Source organism: Larimichthys crocea, chromosome II (genome assembly GCF_000972845.2).
Source record: "Larimichthys crocea isolate SSNF chromosome II, L_crocea_2.0, whole genome shotgun sequence".
Classification (NCBI taxonomy): Eukaryota; Metazoa; Chordata; class Actinopteri; family Sciaenidae; genus Larimichthys; species Larimichthys crocea.
The window spans coordinates 10,462,317-10,480,855 of NC_040012.1; the positions used below are offsets into that span (position 1 = coordinate 10,462,317).

Below are 18,539 nucleotides of genomic sequence, written 5' to 3' on the forward strand. Positions count from 1 at the left end.
GCCACTAAGCCTCTCGCTGCCGCTCAATCTCATCGGCAGAAAATGTGACACTCCACCCTCTGATGCCATCAGCCAAACGTTGCATCGATTGACATCTCGATGAAAATCAATCTACTTAGTTTTTTTTTGTTGCATGGGGGATTTGGGTTTGTTATAATCCTTTGTTGTAATCCTGTATTCCAGGTTGCAATACATAAACTTTTATTGGGTGCAATGAAAACACTCCTAGAATGCAGGGACGATCATTTCCTCAGGGACAGTTACACACAATGCTGAACATCTACAGTTTCATTTACGTGTTTCTTAATATGAAGCCTACATAAGAATATTTTGAGTTTGTTATTGACCCTTTAAATTCATTATTGTTTGTCAGCCAGTCCTCGGGTTGTTTCCTTAATCAGCAATATTTACTAAAGTAGTTGCAGGATAATGTAAAATTTAATATATTCTCTGAGTTATGATAATATTATTATTACATTTTAACATTGCAGTTGGTCGAGGTGGAGCTAATTTTATCTACTTTATATACTGTTTAATAATTAATAAATAAAATGTTACTAAAACAATATTTTGCCATAAACAAATTAGAGCAGAAAGACATGTAAGGTAGCATAAAATGGAAAAACTCAGGTGAAGTAAAACTGCATTTATTCATCAATTATGTTTTAATAATGTGTGTTGTTTCTGTGTCCCCAGATTCCCATATTATTGAACTGGAGTATTTCAAACATATTTTCAATAATCATTAACACGTGATTATCAGCAATTAAAGCCTCTACTTCTCTGGTTGAAGATCTTTGAATCACTGAACACGTCCTTGATTTTGTGAAATTAAATAATAAGATATAATATCTTAATTAAGCCATAAAAACATTCCCTGTGCAGCCTCGTTCATTGCACTGCAGTGATGTCTTGTCATATTTCTTTAAAATGATTGTATGACTTTCTATGTTGTTACTGAGCCTCTTGCAGGATGCAACCCATGAGTCAACATCTTATTCACAGACTGCATGTGAGTGATGACGTGTTTGGCTTTGGGCTCCTGCTGGAGGACAAGAGGACACTGCAAAGAGAAAAACATGGTATTCTAATTTAATAAGGACCACGAAGAACTGCTGTGGTCATACATACATGTAAACTATTGCAATTCAACCCAACCCAGTTTGGGTTTGTGAAGTCAGCTCTTGAGAAATCTGAGCAGTGTTTGTGTGCAGACACACATTCAAGTTTTGCACAAAAAGCCTAAATTAATATCACTGTAATTCATATAACTATATAGAGGCACAAAGGAGGGGATAGAAGGTTTGGTGACGTCATTGGAAAACCAACAATATATCTGATAGATGCAATTAAGGAAATTTCGGTCTTCAACATTTCGGTGTTATCAAAGGTCCACTTTGCAGGATTTAGGGCGGTGTATTGGCAGAATGTTGCAGGAATCAAATATAATGTTCAAAAGTATGTTTTGATTAGGGTTTAGTCACCTAAAATAAGATTTCTTGTGATTTTTTTGATTAGGGTTTAGTCACCTAAAATAAGATTTCTTGTGATTTTTGTTACCTGTTTTTGTAGAAACTCTTTTTATATATAGGATATAAAGGAGTGTGTACATAGTCGACCATGTTAAACTGCCACGTTTCTACAGAAACCCAAAACAGACATACCAAACACTGGCTCTAGACGGAGGGAAGTTTGCAGCCGCTGTAGTTTCTCCTACACATTTAGAAGGAGAAGGCAACTTCACCTCTATCTGAATGATGCCATCTCATTGAGATCATATATTATCAATAACGTTAAATGGCTTGACTCACTGCCCATAAAAGCATGCAGGTGAACATACCTCCTCTTGCCTGGAACGTCTCAGCCTGTTCTGAGCAACAAGAGATGGTAAAGGTCATCGTTCTGTCTCATAGGTATAAAGTTATAGTCATAACTTATGATGTATTTCAGCCTCACTCAGTCACTTACCTTGAATGACGGGTACCATCAACGTCTCAATAGAGGACTCCACTCCCTCACATCCTCGTCCAGCAGTTGAGAGCAGAATGGCCAGAACCCAGCAGTGCAGTCGATATCACATTGACTCTGTAAAATCTAGAAGATGTTCAGCACTCTGCTGTTGCTGCTGCACGGATTTCTGAAAGAGGAACCTATTTTAAAGTGGCCCACAAAGTGGCTACACTTCTGTTGCTACCACATGCTTTACCCGGCATTTGCAAGTTCTGCCTAGAATAGACCTCAGAGATAGTGTCAACAATCCAATGGGATGAACACTGTGCAGACAGTGGATTGGGTTTATTTTATAATTTAAACAAACAATAATCTCAGAGTGTGTGCAATATAAGTCCTTAGTGCCCTTTCTGAACAAGACATAGGTCAACCACTCCTTGAGAGCCAGATTGGGTCTGTCCCAGCTTTGGTGGAGGTTTAACGCCTTTATCCACTTCAGTAGCGGTTGAGCCCTGATGAGTCCCAAAGGAACAAGAAGCCAATGAGGCTGAAATCATGCCTAGCAGCTTGCCAACAAGCAATCTGTCCATGAGAGCTATAATTTTCCAACATTGTGAGAGAATTCAGGCAAAATCCCTCCAAAACTGCTGCCTTGGCTTGAGGTTAATTTTATTTCTTTACCTTGAAATGTAAGGATGATCACTTTCCTTCTTGGCACTCCTCCTCAGTCCAGTCAAGCAGCAGTGTTTCTGGATTGGGTTTATTTGTTATCACCCCATAAGAGGGCATCGCCATGACTTCTGTTGTGGAAACTTTCCTCTGTTGCTGGTGAAGAATGAAATAGAGACTTCTGCCGGCCGAAAAGGTTTTTATTTTCTTTGCAAATAAAAGGTCAGTTCAACATGCGAGCGGTGAAAGATGGAGAAAAGACCCCGAATATGGGGACACCTGGATATTTATACCTGAGGGGCACTCCTTTCACATCCCTTTGTCTGCTCAAAGAGACGCGCCTCTCCCGGACCTTCCCTCGCCGAGATACGGCCCCAGAGGATGTGGGGTTTCTGACAATTTGTCGCCCCCTAGCTCGGCGGGGGAGCTACCAGGAGAATCCGTTCCAATGGACTTGCGCTCACCTCGGCCAGACCTTTCCGGTCTCTCGGACCAAGGGGGAGCCTAACCCTAACCCTAACCCTAACCCATTTTTCTCAACTACGCCCCTTCTGTCTGTTGCAAATATTGGCGCTGGCCCCCCGCTGCTATGCTTTACACCTGAAGTATCCTACAGGATCTTGTATTCAGGTGCAAGGTTAAGTCTGGGCGTCACAATTTACAAAGACAAAAGGCGTTGGTGCCTTTTGTTAAGGAAGGGGGAAGCTATGCATCACTATTTACAGAGACAAAGGAGCTGGTGACCATATTAAGAAGGGGGGAGGTTGTGCGTCTCCAGTGATTGAAACAAAGACATTAAATTTACTATTACACTTCCAATCTCGGCATTCATGGTGTATGGCATCACGGGAGTCCATGATGCCTCTGCAAAAATGACACAACCGTGAGAGTACCCAACAGCTACAAATAGTTGAAACCAATAATCAGGCCAATCAAACCTTGTCACGATCACTTATAAAGGTAAAATAAATATGAAGCACTTGAAAAACACCAACTATAAACACATAATGACTAAGGAGTAGCAATCAGAACTTCACCCACCTGTGAATAGGGCTTATACAATCACCACTAAAAAAAAACAGAAAGAACAAAGTAAACCATTCCACCTGTTGCACACAAATGTAAAGAGTGAACTAACAATAGCAAATGAAATAAAAAGGATGACTCACCTCCACCTCTCATTGTGAGATGGACACAGCAATAATTGCATTGAAACCATGTGCAGTGAAATAGGCTATCAATGTTGCACTTTTATTGCATTTTTCCAGGTGGGGACAAAGTGTCCCTAGGGTGTCCTATCAGTAGAGAAAACCTGATGAAGTTCCCTTTATAAGTGTTTGAAGACCCCTCAAATATAAAAAATGACCATCCTCTCTTTTTTTTCTTGCTCCACCTTTCAATGCAATGTCACAAAGATGAAAATTCTTAAATGGTTTATAATTGGTAGTAATTTGTATATTTAGTAGCCAGTTCCCTTGAATTAAGGTCAGTCTATAAAAGCGCCAAAGATCTACATTACTGTCTGGATTTAGTAAATACGTAGCACAACGGTAAAAATTTTTATTTGCAAACTTCTGCCAGAGTCACACCATAGTAGAGAGGAGGTTTCTAAGTGATTTTACTTTATTAAAAATGATTGTTCACTCACTGAGCTGATATGACTCACTGGCTAATATTTAACTAAGGCTGCTCTGCTCATGTGGATATATTGTACAGAAACACTGGAATAGTGTTAACCTATCCAAACCTCATCTTTAACATGTGAAGTGTTTGTTTACAATGAACAAATTAGTTAAAAAGGAAGTTAAATAAGTAGTTACTGTGACACTGGGGCTCACAAACTTTTGGTAGCCCACAAATGGTAAAATCTACAAAACATGATGCCTCGTCCCCACGGTTTTCTCTTGGACATGCAATGAAATGCCCTTCCAGTGGACAAAACTGCCCTTGTTATTTTGAGTACATAATATATGTTCACACTGTCAGATGGTGCACTCAAAACTGTCAAAAAGTTGACTGGGGAACGCTGGAAGCTTCTCGCCCTCAGTGGTTGCCATTTTGACTACGTAGCTAAAGGAAAGGGACCAGCTGGAGCTGAAGCAGTTGCAGCAAATACCAATACACAAAATGTAAGTTGTATGTTTTATATTCAAATTTTGGCAGTAATATGATGACACTAATGCTCTGTCAGGTTGTAATTTGACAAAGAAGAAGAAGAAGCGCTAAAATGTTAAACTGAGTTACTACCCTGATGAAATAAGTGCACGCTGTCAGAAAATACATAGTGTATACAGTGGACTACAGAGAAGTGTGCTAACAGAAGTATCCAAATTGAGACACCACTTTTGATTTATCTTTGTGAAAGAAATTGTAGTAGTCATATTCACACAATTCTACTTCTATTTAGGGTTTGTAACTGTTTCACATGCATCATGACTTTCTGTGCGCTGACACCCCACCGAACACAGCTGGTGTTGTTTTTATTTTTTTTTACCCCTGCCCTCCGAACACCCTGAGTCAGTCACTGCTGGGATCAGAAGAAGATGTTAACACAAGCTGTGCAACCCAAAAACATAGAAAGGGTAAAACTGCGTAAAATCCACAGGCAAGTGACAGACTGTGAAGCAAAGAGGAGGAGCCATGTTCACCTGGATACATCCTAAGGTCAGTCACATGACTTTGTTGATATATACAATATATATATAGTCTCAAAGTAGATGATGGCATTATACATGATGATGGTCTGAGGTTGAAATAGATGGACATTTATGGATTGTAAGTGGGCCTCAGGCTGGCTGAATGAAGACTGGGTGCTCAAACAAGCCTGCCTGTCAGTCAAAGCGACCAAGCTCTTAATTATGCACAACTCTAAGCTTTAATATAATTTGAACAGGTGAGTTATATAAAAATTCGAACTCAATTGTCATGAACACGAAAAATTTGCCACAGAGACCAAAACTGTTTTTTGTACCAGGCTGTAAAGTTGGACATTTGAACATGGGGACTTATGGAGACAGACTTGTTCTGTGTCCGGCCTCAAGTGGCCGCTTGAGGAACTGCAGTTTTTGGCACTTCCACATTGGCTTCATTTAACAGCCACTTGGTCTTATATTGTTATTATTTTGTAATCTGAGACAGTTTGCTATACGGAAAGAAAACAAGACCTGGGTAAATGAAGGACAAATGAAAAAGGGGGAAATATTTCAATTGTTTAGCCTGTTTTCATAAAATTCATAAACTTCCCTTTAGGACAGGCTAAAATATCCACAGCCATGACAGCATTTCCATGCTGTATGCTTATTACTGTTAGAAATGTTCATCCAGGAGCTCTTTGTTTTCTTTTTCTTTACAAATGACCTGAAGTGTATTTGAATAATCTCTACATTTCATTTGAATCTCTACAAATCTTATCTTTCCGTCATGTGGCAAACATTAACTATAAATGTGTTTTGCCAGCACGCTCATTACCTTTAGTCCTATATCAGAAGTTTCAGTCCGCACAAGAACAGAGTAAAACACTCCTCTCACACTGTTAATGAATAATGAAAAGAACAGCAGCACGCTGACACGAGGACATCGAAATAAAGGTTGTAAGGTAGCCTAATTGTTCACTTGTTACATGAAAGCAAATAATAAAATCAAACAAAACAATCTCCAATCATACGTTGATTTTCACTTGAATGAAATGCCCTGTTCTCCAGTCTAAACCTAAAGTCCCACCCTGGATGATTGTGATTGCTTTTCCATCTTAAATACAGTACAGGACCAGCTTTGAGTGGGTGGTGTGGTAATGCATTCTGTTATCCCCTCTCTCCCCCCCGCTGAGCTGAACTGTTGAGCCCAGCCTTTTCTGTGCAAAAGAAAAGTAAACACTCAAATTCTGAAAGAGCAGAAGGTGTGAAAAGTACTGAGGGACATGCATCTTATCACTGCCTGGCACACATGGTGTTTTATCAGTTGATAAACACTTGTGTGTCAGTGGTCACATAATATTTCTGTTTATATTCCTGGCTGGTAATGAGAGGTTCATTCAGTTTCCTTCCCATTCAACACGTACATTCTTTGACAAACCTGTCTCAGCTTTGATTGTCATAACCGCAATTGAACCCTGTTTAGCCACCCAGATCAGGCTACATAAATGTCATACATATTTCATGCAGCATCAACAGCTATCTGACAAAGGGATTTTTTTGTGTGTGTGTGTGTATGTGTGTGTGTATGTGTGAATTGAAATCACGCCTCATATTTCATTAAACACTCAAAAAGCCTCTGGTCTGTGGTCAGATGGGCTGTATGTTTTATTCATGTCCTCTGAACATCTGCTTGTCCGGATGTCAAAAATCATCAGGCTCCCAGAGGACTCCTGCCCGACTGGCTGTAAATGAACTCCAAAAGTCGAGACTCAAAACAACCTGTCAGGCCCTTTACCACCAGAGAAATCTTTCAATACATCAGCGGAGGTGAGATGAGCAATTAAGCAAAAAAGAGTGATGAAAAAGTCAACTTTGGACACACGTGAGCTTGTTTTTTTTTTTAAAGAAAAAAATAAATAAAGAAACTCTGATTCAGTCGGTGTGATACTGTGAAAATCTTTCCAATACAAGTTGCGTCTTCTTCCCACAGCTTTTGGTGGATTTTGACACTGCTGTTCACTCTGGCTCCTGGTCGACAAGTCTCCCTGAGTCACTGATGGCTCGTGCCAACTGGAGGGAAAGAGCCTGACCACTAACAAGTGCTCACTGACTCATAGCCGCCACAGTATGTCCCACTGTGTTTGTGTACATGTGTGAGTGTGCATGTGTGTCTTTATATATTACTCTATTATATACTATTCTATTTCTCACTTTGCACCCTTCCCACAAAACACGTGTGGTCTTTTTGAACTGATAACATTCGGTACCCTCCCAAACAGCAACAATGCACGAATAAACTTAAATAAAAGGAAAATATTACAGTAAACAAAACATCTCATTCAACTGTAACTGTATTCAGACATTTCCTCACTTAGTTACTGGCATCCAAAGTATCCATTAAGATCCTTATTCTTGCGTATTTGATGCTCTTTAAATCTGTTCTCTGCAACGACCTCATATAAGAGTGAAATGCTCAGAGCATGTTTAGCATCATCTTAGATTATCATGTTATAATTTAGAACTAAACACAAAGTACAGCATAAAAAGTCAATGGCTTTGTTGATCCATTAACTTTTTGTTTGTTTGTTTGTTTATGTTTATTATTTCTGGAGCTTTACTTGGATACACTAGACACAAGATGACATATTAGCAACTTATTAGGTGGATATGACTCGTGTTAGCAAACTGCTTTTGTTTATATGTATGTTTCTCTGTCCACTTGCAAAGTGTTAAGTCTTATTTTAGCTCTGCTTTTTGGTTTCCACCAACTTCAGTGGGAAATGACGAGAACAGCCGCCACTCTGAGAAATAAGAGCGGTGAGGTTCAACCAAAACGGTTCGTAAAAAACCAAAACAATGAGCTGAAAGACACTTGATAGAAAGATTATAGAGCTGAGGAAACTGCAGTTTGTTCATTCTCATGAAGTTCATCAAACAACTTTCCCATTACACATCAGATCCATCCATTACCTGTAACTGCTTATCCTCATCAGGGTCAGGTGGGGGCTGGAGCCTACATTACACATAATTACACACAAAACATACTTCACTTGCATTTGTATAATTGTTTGCTTGAAAGGTTTCATTCTTTTATAGAATGAATCAAAGTGGGCATGATGTGTCCTCAAATTGAGGAATTATAATTTACTCTAAATGTTATCATTTGAAAATATAATATGAAATTAATTATATTCATTGATTATGTGAAGGTCATGTACTGTTTTATTATCTTTTTCTGTCTTGTGTGCCAACAACATGTTTTTTTTCCAACTTTTAGAAAAAACTTTCATTCCATGCACTATGCTCCTACATCTGCGTATCTTTGTCTCGCTGTTATATGGTATATAAGTAATAGAGCTCATATGTTCAGATATTTTTAAAGAGTTTCATTGGTTCTCTGTGGCACTTGTTGGGATTATGATTCCACAAACACACTGTGTGACTTGTGACTTAGAAGAAGAATCTCATTCAGGCTCCAATTTAAAGCCTCTCACCTCCCAAACAAACAAACAAATAAGGCTATCTGTGTTTTCTCTCCCGTTCATCTATCTCTCCACCTGGCAGTGAGGTGCAATCGACACAGAGTGACAGCCTATGCATTCATGAGCACATCATCATCTGCCCTCTTCACTAAGAATTAGCCCTTCATCACTCAAACCTTACAAAAGTTTTATATGGACATTTTTCATTGGTTTTCAATCTTGGAAATCAACATGGACTGTTGCAATCATTTTATAGATTATTGGAAATTCAGCAGTAAATGTTAAACTAATTTGTTTAGGTGGCTGTTGATGGTGAATTCCCATTAGTAATTAATTAAGTGGTCTCACCCTATTTTGCTTAAGCATTCAGTCATTTCGTCAGTATATTTGTGTGAAGTCATCCTTCACTGCCAGCTCCTAGTGACTCCCTCCTTCCCTTCAGCGGCTCTATAGATTTTCTCCTAATGATAAATTGGACACGAGGAGCCACTGAGGTGTAACCAGGTGTCGAAGAAGTATAGCCTTTTGTTTTTAATGGGCCTAATTATGCTTAAGACCTTTAGAGCTGTTTGGATAAGTTCTGGTAACGTGTTGTTGGGATGTAACGTTACAGCCATCAATACCAAAAGTGCACACACTGTGTTAAAACACTGCTGGAATGACGCAAACAAACGCGTAAAATAGAGTAGACACGTTTCAGAGCTTTAAAGATGCATCAGTGTTTGTATGTTTTTCACTTTCTTCTGATTGAAGCAATGCATGTATTCTATCCCATCCATCACCTCCACCCCTCCCCTCACTCTCCAAACACATAAGCGGGTTACGGTTCATTTCTAGCCCATTCTCTCTCGTGGCACCGTGGTGGGCAGAAACGTGTGCTGCTGACTTTGCATCGCCAGATATCTTGTGTCTGAGAAAGTCTTCTGTTGTTGTTTTTCTTTCTTGCAGTGAGAAAGTGGAGATGATTCAGCTTCAGCAGAACGCATACTGCAGCGCGTAAAAGTTGTGGATGGTTACCTTTGCGCATCAACATTTAAAGGACTATTGTATCTCCGAAAGTTGTAGTGTAATACAAGAGCAGGTGAAATTCTTCCCTCTGCAAAAATTGCGCCCACAAGCAGGCTGGACGACCATCCACCTCGGAGAACACAGCGAATCCGCAGAGTGCAGATGATCGCAACTGGTGTTTGTGGCGTCGCGCTGGTGCTGGTGTTGGTGGTTCTGATCCCGGTAATGGTGAATACCGCCGGGACTCCTGCCCGCTATGAGATGCTGGGATCCTGTCAAATGGTCTGTGACTCTCACGGGACCGCCGCCACTGCTACGGCCAAGGCGACCAACCCGAACAAAGACAACCGCCTAGTCCAGTCGCTTCCGACGTTCATCCAAGGTCCTCAAGGAGAGCCGGGACGCGTCGGGAGGATGGGTCCGAGGGGTCCTGGTGGCGAACCGGGGCCACCTGGACCTGCTGGTCCACCCGGAGAGAGAGGGGCACCGGGCCCCCCGGGTCCACCGGGAGCACCCGGAGCAAACGGGCCCAACGGTGCAATCAGCGCTGCTACTTACAACACAGTCCCAAAGATTGCGTTTTATGCAGGACTGAAGAAGCAGCATGAAGGATATGAAGTGCTGAAATTCGACGACGTAGTCACCAATATTGGCAACCACTACGACCCCTCTACAGGGAAATTCACCTGCTCAATACCGGGGATTTACTTCTTTGTTTACCATGTGCTGATGCGAGGCGGAGATGGGACCAGCATGTGGGCTGATCTCTGTAAAAACAAGCAGGTAGGACGCTTCATTACATAATTATGTAACAATCATTTAAATCTTTGTTTTAGATCTTTAGTCTTTGTTTGCAAAGACATCATTTGATGAACGACCGATTTCTCTTTTTGCATTTTTACGCACAAGTTTTACGCAAACAAAAAAACAAAACGGCTCACAGTGAAGTCACTGATGGAGCTGTCCGCGGTTCTGATTTCAAAACAAAGCCACGTTTCATCAGCAGAAATGTCTCATTTTGCCTTCCAGGTGAGAGCCAGTGCCATCGCACAGGACGCCGACCAGAACTACGACTACGCCAGCAACAGTGTTGTCCTTCATCTCGAGCCCGGGGACGAGATTTACATCAAACTGGACGGCGGAAAGGCTCACGGGGGTAACAACAACAAGTACAGCACCTTCTCCGGCTTCATGTTGTACGCTGATTGAAGATCTGCTCTGAACATCGCTTGCTTCACTGCTCATGCTCAATTCAATGTCAGTTGGATTATTAGAGACAGAGCTCAACATTTTCCATATTGCAAGAGTCACAGAGAGATGTGGAGGAGGTCATGCGTAAGAGAGAGAGAAAAAAAAGAACTAACTGAACTTTGGGATGTAAGAGCTTACAGTATAATTACACAATAATAATGAATTTTAAAGTGTACAGCATTCAAATGTTCCCATGTCAGATTGATTAGTGTCGCTATTGCACCCTGAATGAACTGTTTAGCTTTACAAATTAAGTTTGCTGATATGTCAAACATACTGTAGCTGCTGTGGTTACCACACACTGAGTGACACTGAATGTACTGACTTTTAGCACTTGAGTATAGATGTTAAAATTATACTGACATAATCACAACTCTGTTCACGGTGTTCTTCATCCATGTGTGCGCTTTATTTTTTCACAAATATTAGACAGTTGTTGAATTTATGGGGTAAAAATGTAAAAGTAGTGATGCATGATTATATATTTAAAAAAAAAGTGACAGCACTTAAAACTGAAGCTAGGCCGTTCTGATGTTCATAGTGAAGCACTGTCACCAAATGATCATTTTAGCTTGTCTCTCTATGACAGCTGGTTGGGGCAACAGGGTGGCCTGTTGGTTAGTCACCATCAGAAAACTGGACAGTCGCACTGACAAGGAATGTTTCCTCAAGCTCGACGATGAACATTGACCTGCCTGCTGATTGCTCCTCCAGACAAGACTGTCAGTGAATGTTTAAAATATTAAGTATGATTAAATCCTTCAGCTCACTTTGTAATCCTCTCAGAAGATGAATCAAAGTTACATAGTTTGTTTCACGGCGCGCAGTCAGCTGTGGCGATCATGCCATTGATCATGTGGTGAAGTCACCCTGTGAGACCACCTGTTCCCAGATGAGAGGAGAGCATGTCCTTCATCGGGGCCTGCCAGCCAGTCAGCCTCCCATAGACACCCAGACACCCACTGAGGGGCAACAGGACAACTCATCTAACACAGCCGCATTGTGACGAGAGCAGAGCAGCATACTGATTACTAACACGCTTGTTATATTCATCTCATGAAAACGTGTTTGCAGGAATGTCGTTTACCAATACAAAAGAAAGCAACAGTGACATTGGCACTGAAAAATCAATTAGCACCACTTTATTGAGCACCGCTGTGGACAATATTTCTCTGACATTCAGCTATTTTTGTGACTTAAATGGGACCAAAACATGACTGCATATTACAGACACTGTGATCTTACATTTTCCATTATGTAATCAGCTTAAAAAGTGAAATTTAATTAATATGGGGCGTCTATAAGAACCACTATTGTAATTTTTTTCCATTGGAAAGACGAAGCTACAAAACATTTTGCTATGCTGACAAATATAAGAACATTGATGTTAAAGACAAAAAAAGAAAAAAGCTCTTTGGTTTGAGGATCCAAAAGCACATTTATAAATGAGTCTGGACTGTGACTATTGCAAATATATCAAAGTATTCATTGTGGGGTATTTGAGTCATCATCTGAAGATAAAATAATGGGTACATCAAAATGCCTTCCTTGGGTCTCTTTTCTTGCTTTATTTGAAGGTCAGCCAGCGTTTCGGGTTGTCGATGAGGATCTTATCCACCTGGTGCTGCGAGATGCCCCTCATCAGCATCTTCGGCACGATGTTCTTCAGGATGTGAGAGTAGCCGTGGCCGCCGTACTTGGTGAGACGGTTCTTGGTGTGAATATCGTGTGCGACCACTATCATGTCCTCGTAGCCCTCCTTCACCAGGAAGGCCAAGCTGAGCGTAAACAAAGAAACGTTTAAAAAAATTAAGTGGCCTTAAACATAACAAAACAGAGTGACTGCATTTTAGTAAGAAGAACATATTGTGATCGCTTTCGTGTGTAGTTAAAAGCTGTCTTTTTATTTGTGTGAATAATGCGAGGGGCATCACTCATTCATCACTCCTCCTGTTGACGCACAGTCCTCCCTCCGCTGTGATGGGAGATTAGTGTCTCTCAGTTTCTGTGAAAAAACTGGAGGACACACTCTTCACTCCGCGGGGAGTAAAAAACTCAATAATAAACGCCTGATGTGGACTCTTGCTCCACATACGTAAATATGAATGAATATATTAAGGAAGTCTGAACATCCGAGGTCATATTAAAATGTCAAATGTGGACAATGGAGTCACAGTTAGGGCTGTGCAATGAATCGAATTTTGATCAAGATTTCGATTTTGTTGTCAAACGATCTCAAAAATCAAATAATCGAGTTTAAACGATTTATTTTCCACTTTTCATTACACAATTTCTGAGAGACGCGCATGCGCAATACATTCCATTTCACACAACAGGATAGCCCATACTCCTTCACGCAGATGAAGAGTGAGGAGGTGTGTCGTTTGGTGTTCAAAAACAGTGAGTGAGATTGAAAGCGAATGAGAAGAATCCGACGAGAAGCAGCAGCCCATAATGTGCAAGATTTGCTACAAGGTAACAGCTGCTCCTCTTGGTAACACTACAAGTTTATTCAACCATCTCGGACAAAAGCACAAAGTCACTCACGACGAATTAATAAAGAAACAAAAAGACAAAGCCTGTGCCACAACCAGCAAGACGTCAACGCAAACTCAGTCATCGATCACAGACACATTGTTTAATGCGACTCCTTATCCGACAAGTTCGGAGAGGCACAAGACATTAGGCTACGTTTACACATAGCCGGGTATGTTGAATATTTCCCTCCCTCCGTTTTCCAAAATAACATCGTGCACATAGCATCGTTTTCAAAAAAGTTTTCGTTTACATCAACCCACATAAATACGCCATCAAGCGCCATCATAACTACGCCAAGCCTATAGGCGGCTGCTTCCATGATCATCGTCATAGCAAAAGTAAACATTGGTTGCACTTTTGGCACATCAGCTGCCTAAAACTCGATTTGTTTTCAGAAGCGAATTCACCGTTTGCGTGTAAAAGATCAGTACAAACGAAGGGAAATGTTTCCGTCTTTTAAAATACGGGGCCGAACAGCTGCCATTGGATATTTCTTAGCTAAAGATATGCAACCCATTAATACAGTCGAGGGTGAGGGTTTCAAGAAGATGCTTATTGCTTATTGATGCTTATTATTATATTTATTTTGTTCTAGAAATATAGATTATTTGCAGAGCAGCTGGATCCATAGTTTATTTTGGATACATTTATGTTTTTCTATGTCTTATTTAATGTTCCATAAAGTATATTTATTTTTATTGACTTAATGCTTTATACATTGCAAAACAGCTGTAGAGTACATATTTGTAGCCAAAATTTATTTTTTAATTTTAATATTTTGCATAATCAATAACATCAATAACAAAGTGTTTTTTGAGAGAGAGAAATGCTGAATAGATGCATTGTGAAACTCAAAATTAATCGTTTGAATAATTGTGATTTCAATATTGACCAAAATAATAAATAATAAAAATAGTTTAACCTTGACCAGTGTTACTTACGTCTTCACTCTCTGACTGTCACTTGGCATGTCCACCTCCAGGTTATATGGGTAGTTCAGCATCTCCGTCCCAAACAGATCATACTCCAGATAACTGCCCAGCTTCGCAAACTCAAGCAGTTCACCATCGTCAAATATAGTCCTGCAGGAGGAGAGCAGACAGCAGAGAGGTGATCAGTCTTTTGAATCACAAAGTGTGTTACAATGACCAGCTTGTTTCTTAACTTTCTACTGAGAATGCCAAATAGCAGCGACTCAACTCATTTGTCTTGAAGAAGTAGAAATATTAGGTTTAACTGTGAAACGATGAAGTTATCTTATTTAACGGCAGATTTCTTTCGTCCTTCTGAGTTTTGGTTTTGAATGAAATTAAAAAACAGCATGCAAGCTGACATAAATCAAAAAACAGTTTTTCATGCGTATGTCAGAAAATCTGTGCAAATTTCTTTTCAGAAAGCAGTTTAAACTGATTTCCACACAGATTTTATGTGCATTCATATTTCCTGCTGCAAGAGGACACTGATCACTGCTGTTTACTGTAAACACGATTTCCTCACGACAAGCGAGGCTCAGAAAATGTTTTTCCGGTGTGGAAAAGTGAAAAAAACAAACGAGGAGAAATTGCAAATGAGCTGATTATGCGCTCGGGTTCTTCTTTGAAAAGTAAACACTAAGTCTAAGACTGTTTCGTGTTCGCAAAATTAAGATTTCTTACCCCTAATTTTCTGATTTATTGAGAATATGAACACCCAAATGCATTCTTCTATATGTTACTACATGTCTCTGAAGTTTAATCATTCATTCATTATTACATCCATGATGTAATACATTTGACTGAATGGTATCTCTTATTATGATTTTGCAAACTTTAGAGGAATACTTCATCATCATTCATTATAAACACAATAACTGTGAAACATTACTACACTAATACGACAATATAAAGATCTCTGAGGAAAATGCACTGCCTGTGACGGCCTCTACGCTGCCTTTCACACTTTGTACCATCAAAGGAAATCTGCTGGATCGTCTTATGACACCAGAAAGGAAGAGGAGTGTTATTCGTGCAGTGTGGGTGATGGTGAAATGATCATTCTGCATCCCTTTATTTTTAGCAACAGGAAAAATAAATAACAGAGAGGGGATGTGGGACAGGATGTAATGAGGCATATAGGAGAGATTATAACTAAGTTGATATCTAAAAGGTTGAATCTCCAGTGACTTCTCACCTGTCCAGGTGTGACATGACAGTTTTGCTGATGTCACCGCCGGCCTCCTGAAGAATCCGGACGACTTCAGCCGGGGCGGCAGGATTCCTCCCGGGATGGATGATGACGGGGCAGCCGAGCTGCGCCTGAGCGTGAGCTGTGGCCCTCAGCACCTTCGTCTCGCTCTCTGTGATTGGCCAGCCGGTGCCGATCTCTCCGATCACACCACAGCGGATGTCTGTGCCGTCTGCGCCGTGAAGCACCTCGCTGACGATGATGTCCGTGAGCTGAAGAGAGATGAAATGAGTTAAAGCAATATGTAACTTTGTGCCTCTGGTACAATCATCCACAATTATTACATAACACTTCACATACCACTAATTATTTCACTGATTTTGAAAAAAGAGAAAATGTTTTCTGTTCTGTGCATCAACTCTCTGTGATTTACAGAGTTTCCTGATGGACAGTAAAGTAAACTTCTGCAAACTGTAGCTGCTGTTAGCTAATGTTAGGTCAGTCTGTTAGCCGGGCTGTACAGACTGTGAGCTCAGAGCACCAGGGAAGTGTTAGTGTTTGTACCACAGGTTTTCAGCGCCAGGGCGGGCATATGCTGACTGGATTGGTGTGCTAGAATCAGAGCTGGGCAAGTGTGAAATGTAACTGGGCTCAGCAGCCTCTAGGCACACATTGATAGAGGCAAAAAGACAGACGAGGATGTTGCTGGAAGAAGCAAAAAAAGAAAGAAAATGAAAGACTGACGGAGCAAGAAGCCATCAGACGAGAGGAAATCTGGGACTGACTTTTAGCCGTTGGTGAACTAAAAGGCTGAAAGACAGCTGTCCATGTTTACCACAGTGGTCTTGCACTCTGAAACCGGATGGGCACTCTATTGCTACACAAAGCATCTGTTAGGTTTGAATGATTTAAAATGGCTCACACCTTCTCCACACTCATTTTCTTGGTGGCCTCGGTGTGGGTGCAGTCCACATAGTACCCTGCTCCTGCCACAACGTGGACCCCAGTGTCCTTGGCCAGCTGCTTGAGGGTGGGCAGGTCCCGGTCAATGCCCATGGTGGTGTTCTCCACTATGGTTCCCCCGCCGGCCTTCCTGTAGGCCAGCAGCTCGTCCCGCACGGCGGCGGTCTCCTGCAGCAGCAGCAGGTTCTCGTGGCAGCTGTAGGGGTTCTGTCTCAGCCAGTGCATGTGCTGCATCTGGAACGGGTTCTCGGCCACGGCCTCGTCGCCCGGAGGAGGAGGGAAGTAGCAGCACTCGAAGCTCATGGTCAGGTGCTCGTGGGTCATAGTGCGGCCCAGCTGGTCTGGATCCAGCAGACCCAGGACGGTCTGGACCTTGCCACTCAACTCTGACATGATTGATGTTCAGGGTTTCCAACAAACCTGGAAGGACACATATTAATTTATACAGGAGTATCAGATGTGGTTAGGCTTTGGCAGGTCAGTGCAACAGATGTTACAGATCAGAGGGGAGGATCTGACAACTCATTGACCAGGTTGACTTCACAGTGCATGCAGGAGGGGAGGACCTTTGCACTGCAAGACCTGATCCTTAATAAGTCGCCGTTTTCAAAATAAGAGCGCATATGAAATACCTGAAATATGCGGCTTAGTTTTTCTGCAGTCATGTTCTCTTCCCTGAGACACATTTTTTTTATTGTTTCGAAAAACAATATACTGATCCATGTCCATCAACTTTCACAGCAGCACCGAAAATTATTTCTCTCATACACAGCACCGTCCTCATATGCGCTCTTACTTTGAAAAATCCTTTTCTGGACGGAAAATCCAATGAACCAAAACATGCACGGACCCACGAGGTAACGGGAACTCCCTGAAGGGTCTCTGAACTGCTCAAACTCAGTTTGCTGACCTTGCTCCTGCTCCCTTTGCTCCTTCTTCCTCCACACAGGAAGCTGCTGCTCCGCCTCCTGCAGCTGAGCTCAGCAATAAAGTTGCCGGGAAACATCGCGGGATTTCACGAGACTACAGCTCTGCTGACAGGAATACAATAATAAGAGCTCTGACCACAAATCAGTGTGAATCATTTTAGTCTCTCTTCTCTTCTTAAAATTAACTAATTCAATATCCGAAGAGCATCTTTAGCTTTTATTGTGATTTGAAGATCAAGTTTAATTTTATGAAAATGGAAGAAAAAAACGTACTGACAAAAAAAAAACAGGTACCATTTTCTAAAAAGTCATTCAGTGTGATGGATTAATAAATAAATGTGACCAGGTGGTACCTGATGCATAATACCCAGAATAAAGCAGAGAAAGAAATCTAGATTTTATTTTTACAATGCCTTCAATAGATTGAATAATAATAATAATAAATATAAGAAAATAAAATAACACAATATAATAATATAATGATAAAATATAATACATTTTATTTTCATAGGCGCCTTCGGCACCAAGGACACCTTACAATAAATAAAAGTAGACAGCAAATAGCAAAAACAAACAAAAAGAACCATAAAAGTAAACCAGTTCACATTCCACTAGGGGCAGTAAATGATATAGTTAATACGTTAATCGAGAGAATAAACAATATGGGGTTAGTAGTGGGGTTATGCATCTAAAGAGAATATGGTCACACTAAACTGTTCTACAACACTTAATTTATGTATTCATTGTAAGCTAAGATGACTCAAACCACACAATAAAGCACACATGCAAAGTGGCTGCATTACCACCCACAAAATAATATAAAATGTCCTGTTAAAGTTAAACTAAAATCAAATGAATCAGGGGAAAACAGTGGTTGGCTTCTCTTAAAGTATCTTAAACTGGAACACGATCCCTTCTGTTTCTTGGATGATGTGTTTAAACAATCACTCCGA

At 40.8% G+C, this 18,539-nt stretch overlaps 2 protein-coding genes across 4 annotated transcripts; one reads left to right on the forward strand and one right to left on the reverse strand.

Moving 5' to 3' along the window:
* Positions 1 to 9,272: 9,272 nt before the first annotated feature.
* Positions 9,273 to 11,477, forward strand: c1ql3b (complement component 1, q subcomponent-like 3b). The gene is made up of 2 exons (XM_010729278.3): positions 9,273 to 10,525; positions 10,772 to 11,477. Exons 1-2 carry the CDS (start codon positions 9,905 to 9,907, stop codon positions 10,949 to 10,951), a joined length of 801 nt encoding a protein of 266 aa, XP_010727580.2. The 5' UTR covers positions 9,273 to 9,904; the 3' UTR covers positions 10,952 to 11,477.
* A 636-nt stretch (positions 11,478 to 12,113) lies between these two features.
* Positions 12,114 to 17,666, reverse strand: pter (phosphotriesterase related). Of its 3 annotated transcripts, none has more exons than XM_010729233.3 (5): positions 17,568 to 17,666; positions 16,619 to 17,077; positions 15,701 to 15,966; positions 14,473 to 14,613; positions 12,114 to 12,771 (listed from the first exon to the last, which is right to left on the reverse strand). In XM_010729233.3, the coding sequence occupies exons 2-5, from the start codon at positions 17,048 to 17,050 to the stop codon at positions 12,561 to 12,563; spliced, it is 1,050 nt and encodes a 349-aa protein (XP_010727535.2). In that variant the 5' UTR covers positions 17,051 to 17,077; positions 17,568 to 17,666; the 3' UTR covers positions 12,114 to 12,560. The 3 variants fall into 3 exon arrangements, with proteins under 3 accessions (XP_010727535.2, XP_019122649.1, XP_010727534.2); XM_019267104.2 differs by having other exon boundaries at positions 17,508 to 17,623; XM_010729232.3 differs by having other exon boundaries at positions 17,454 to 17,603.
* Between the last annotated feature and the right edge of the window lie 873 nt (positions 17,667 to 18,539).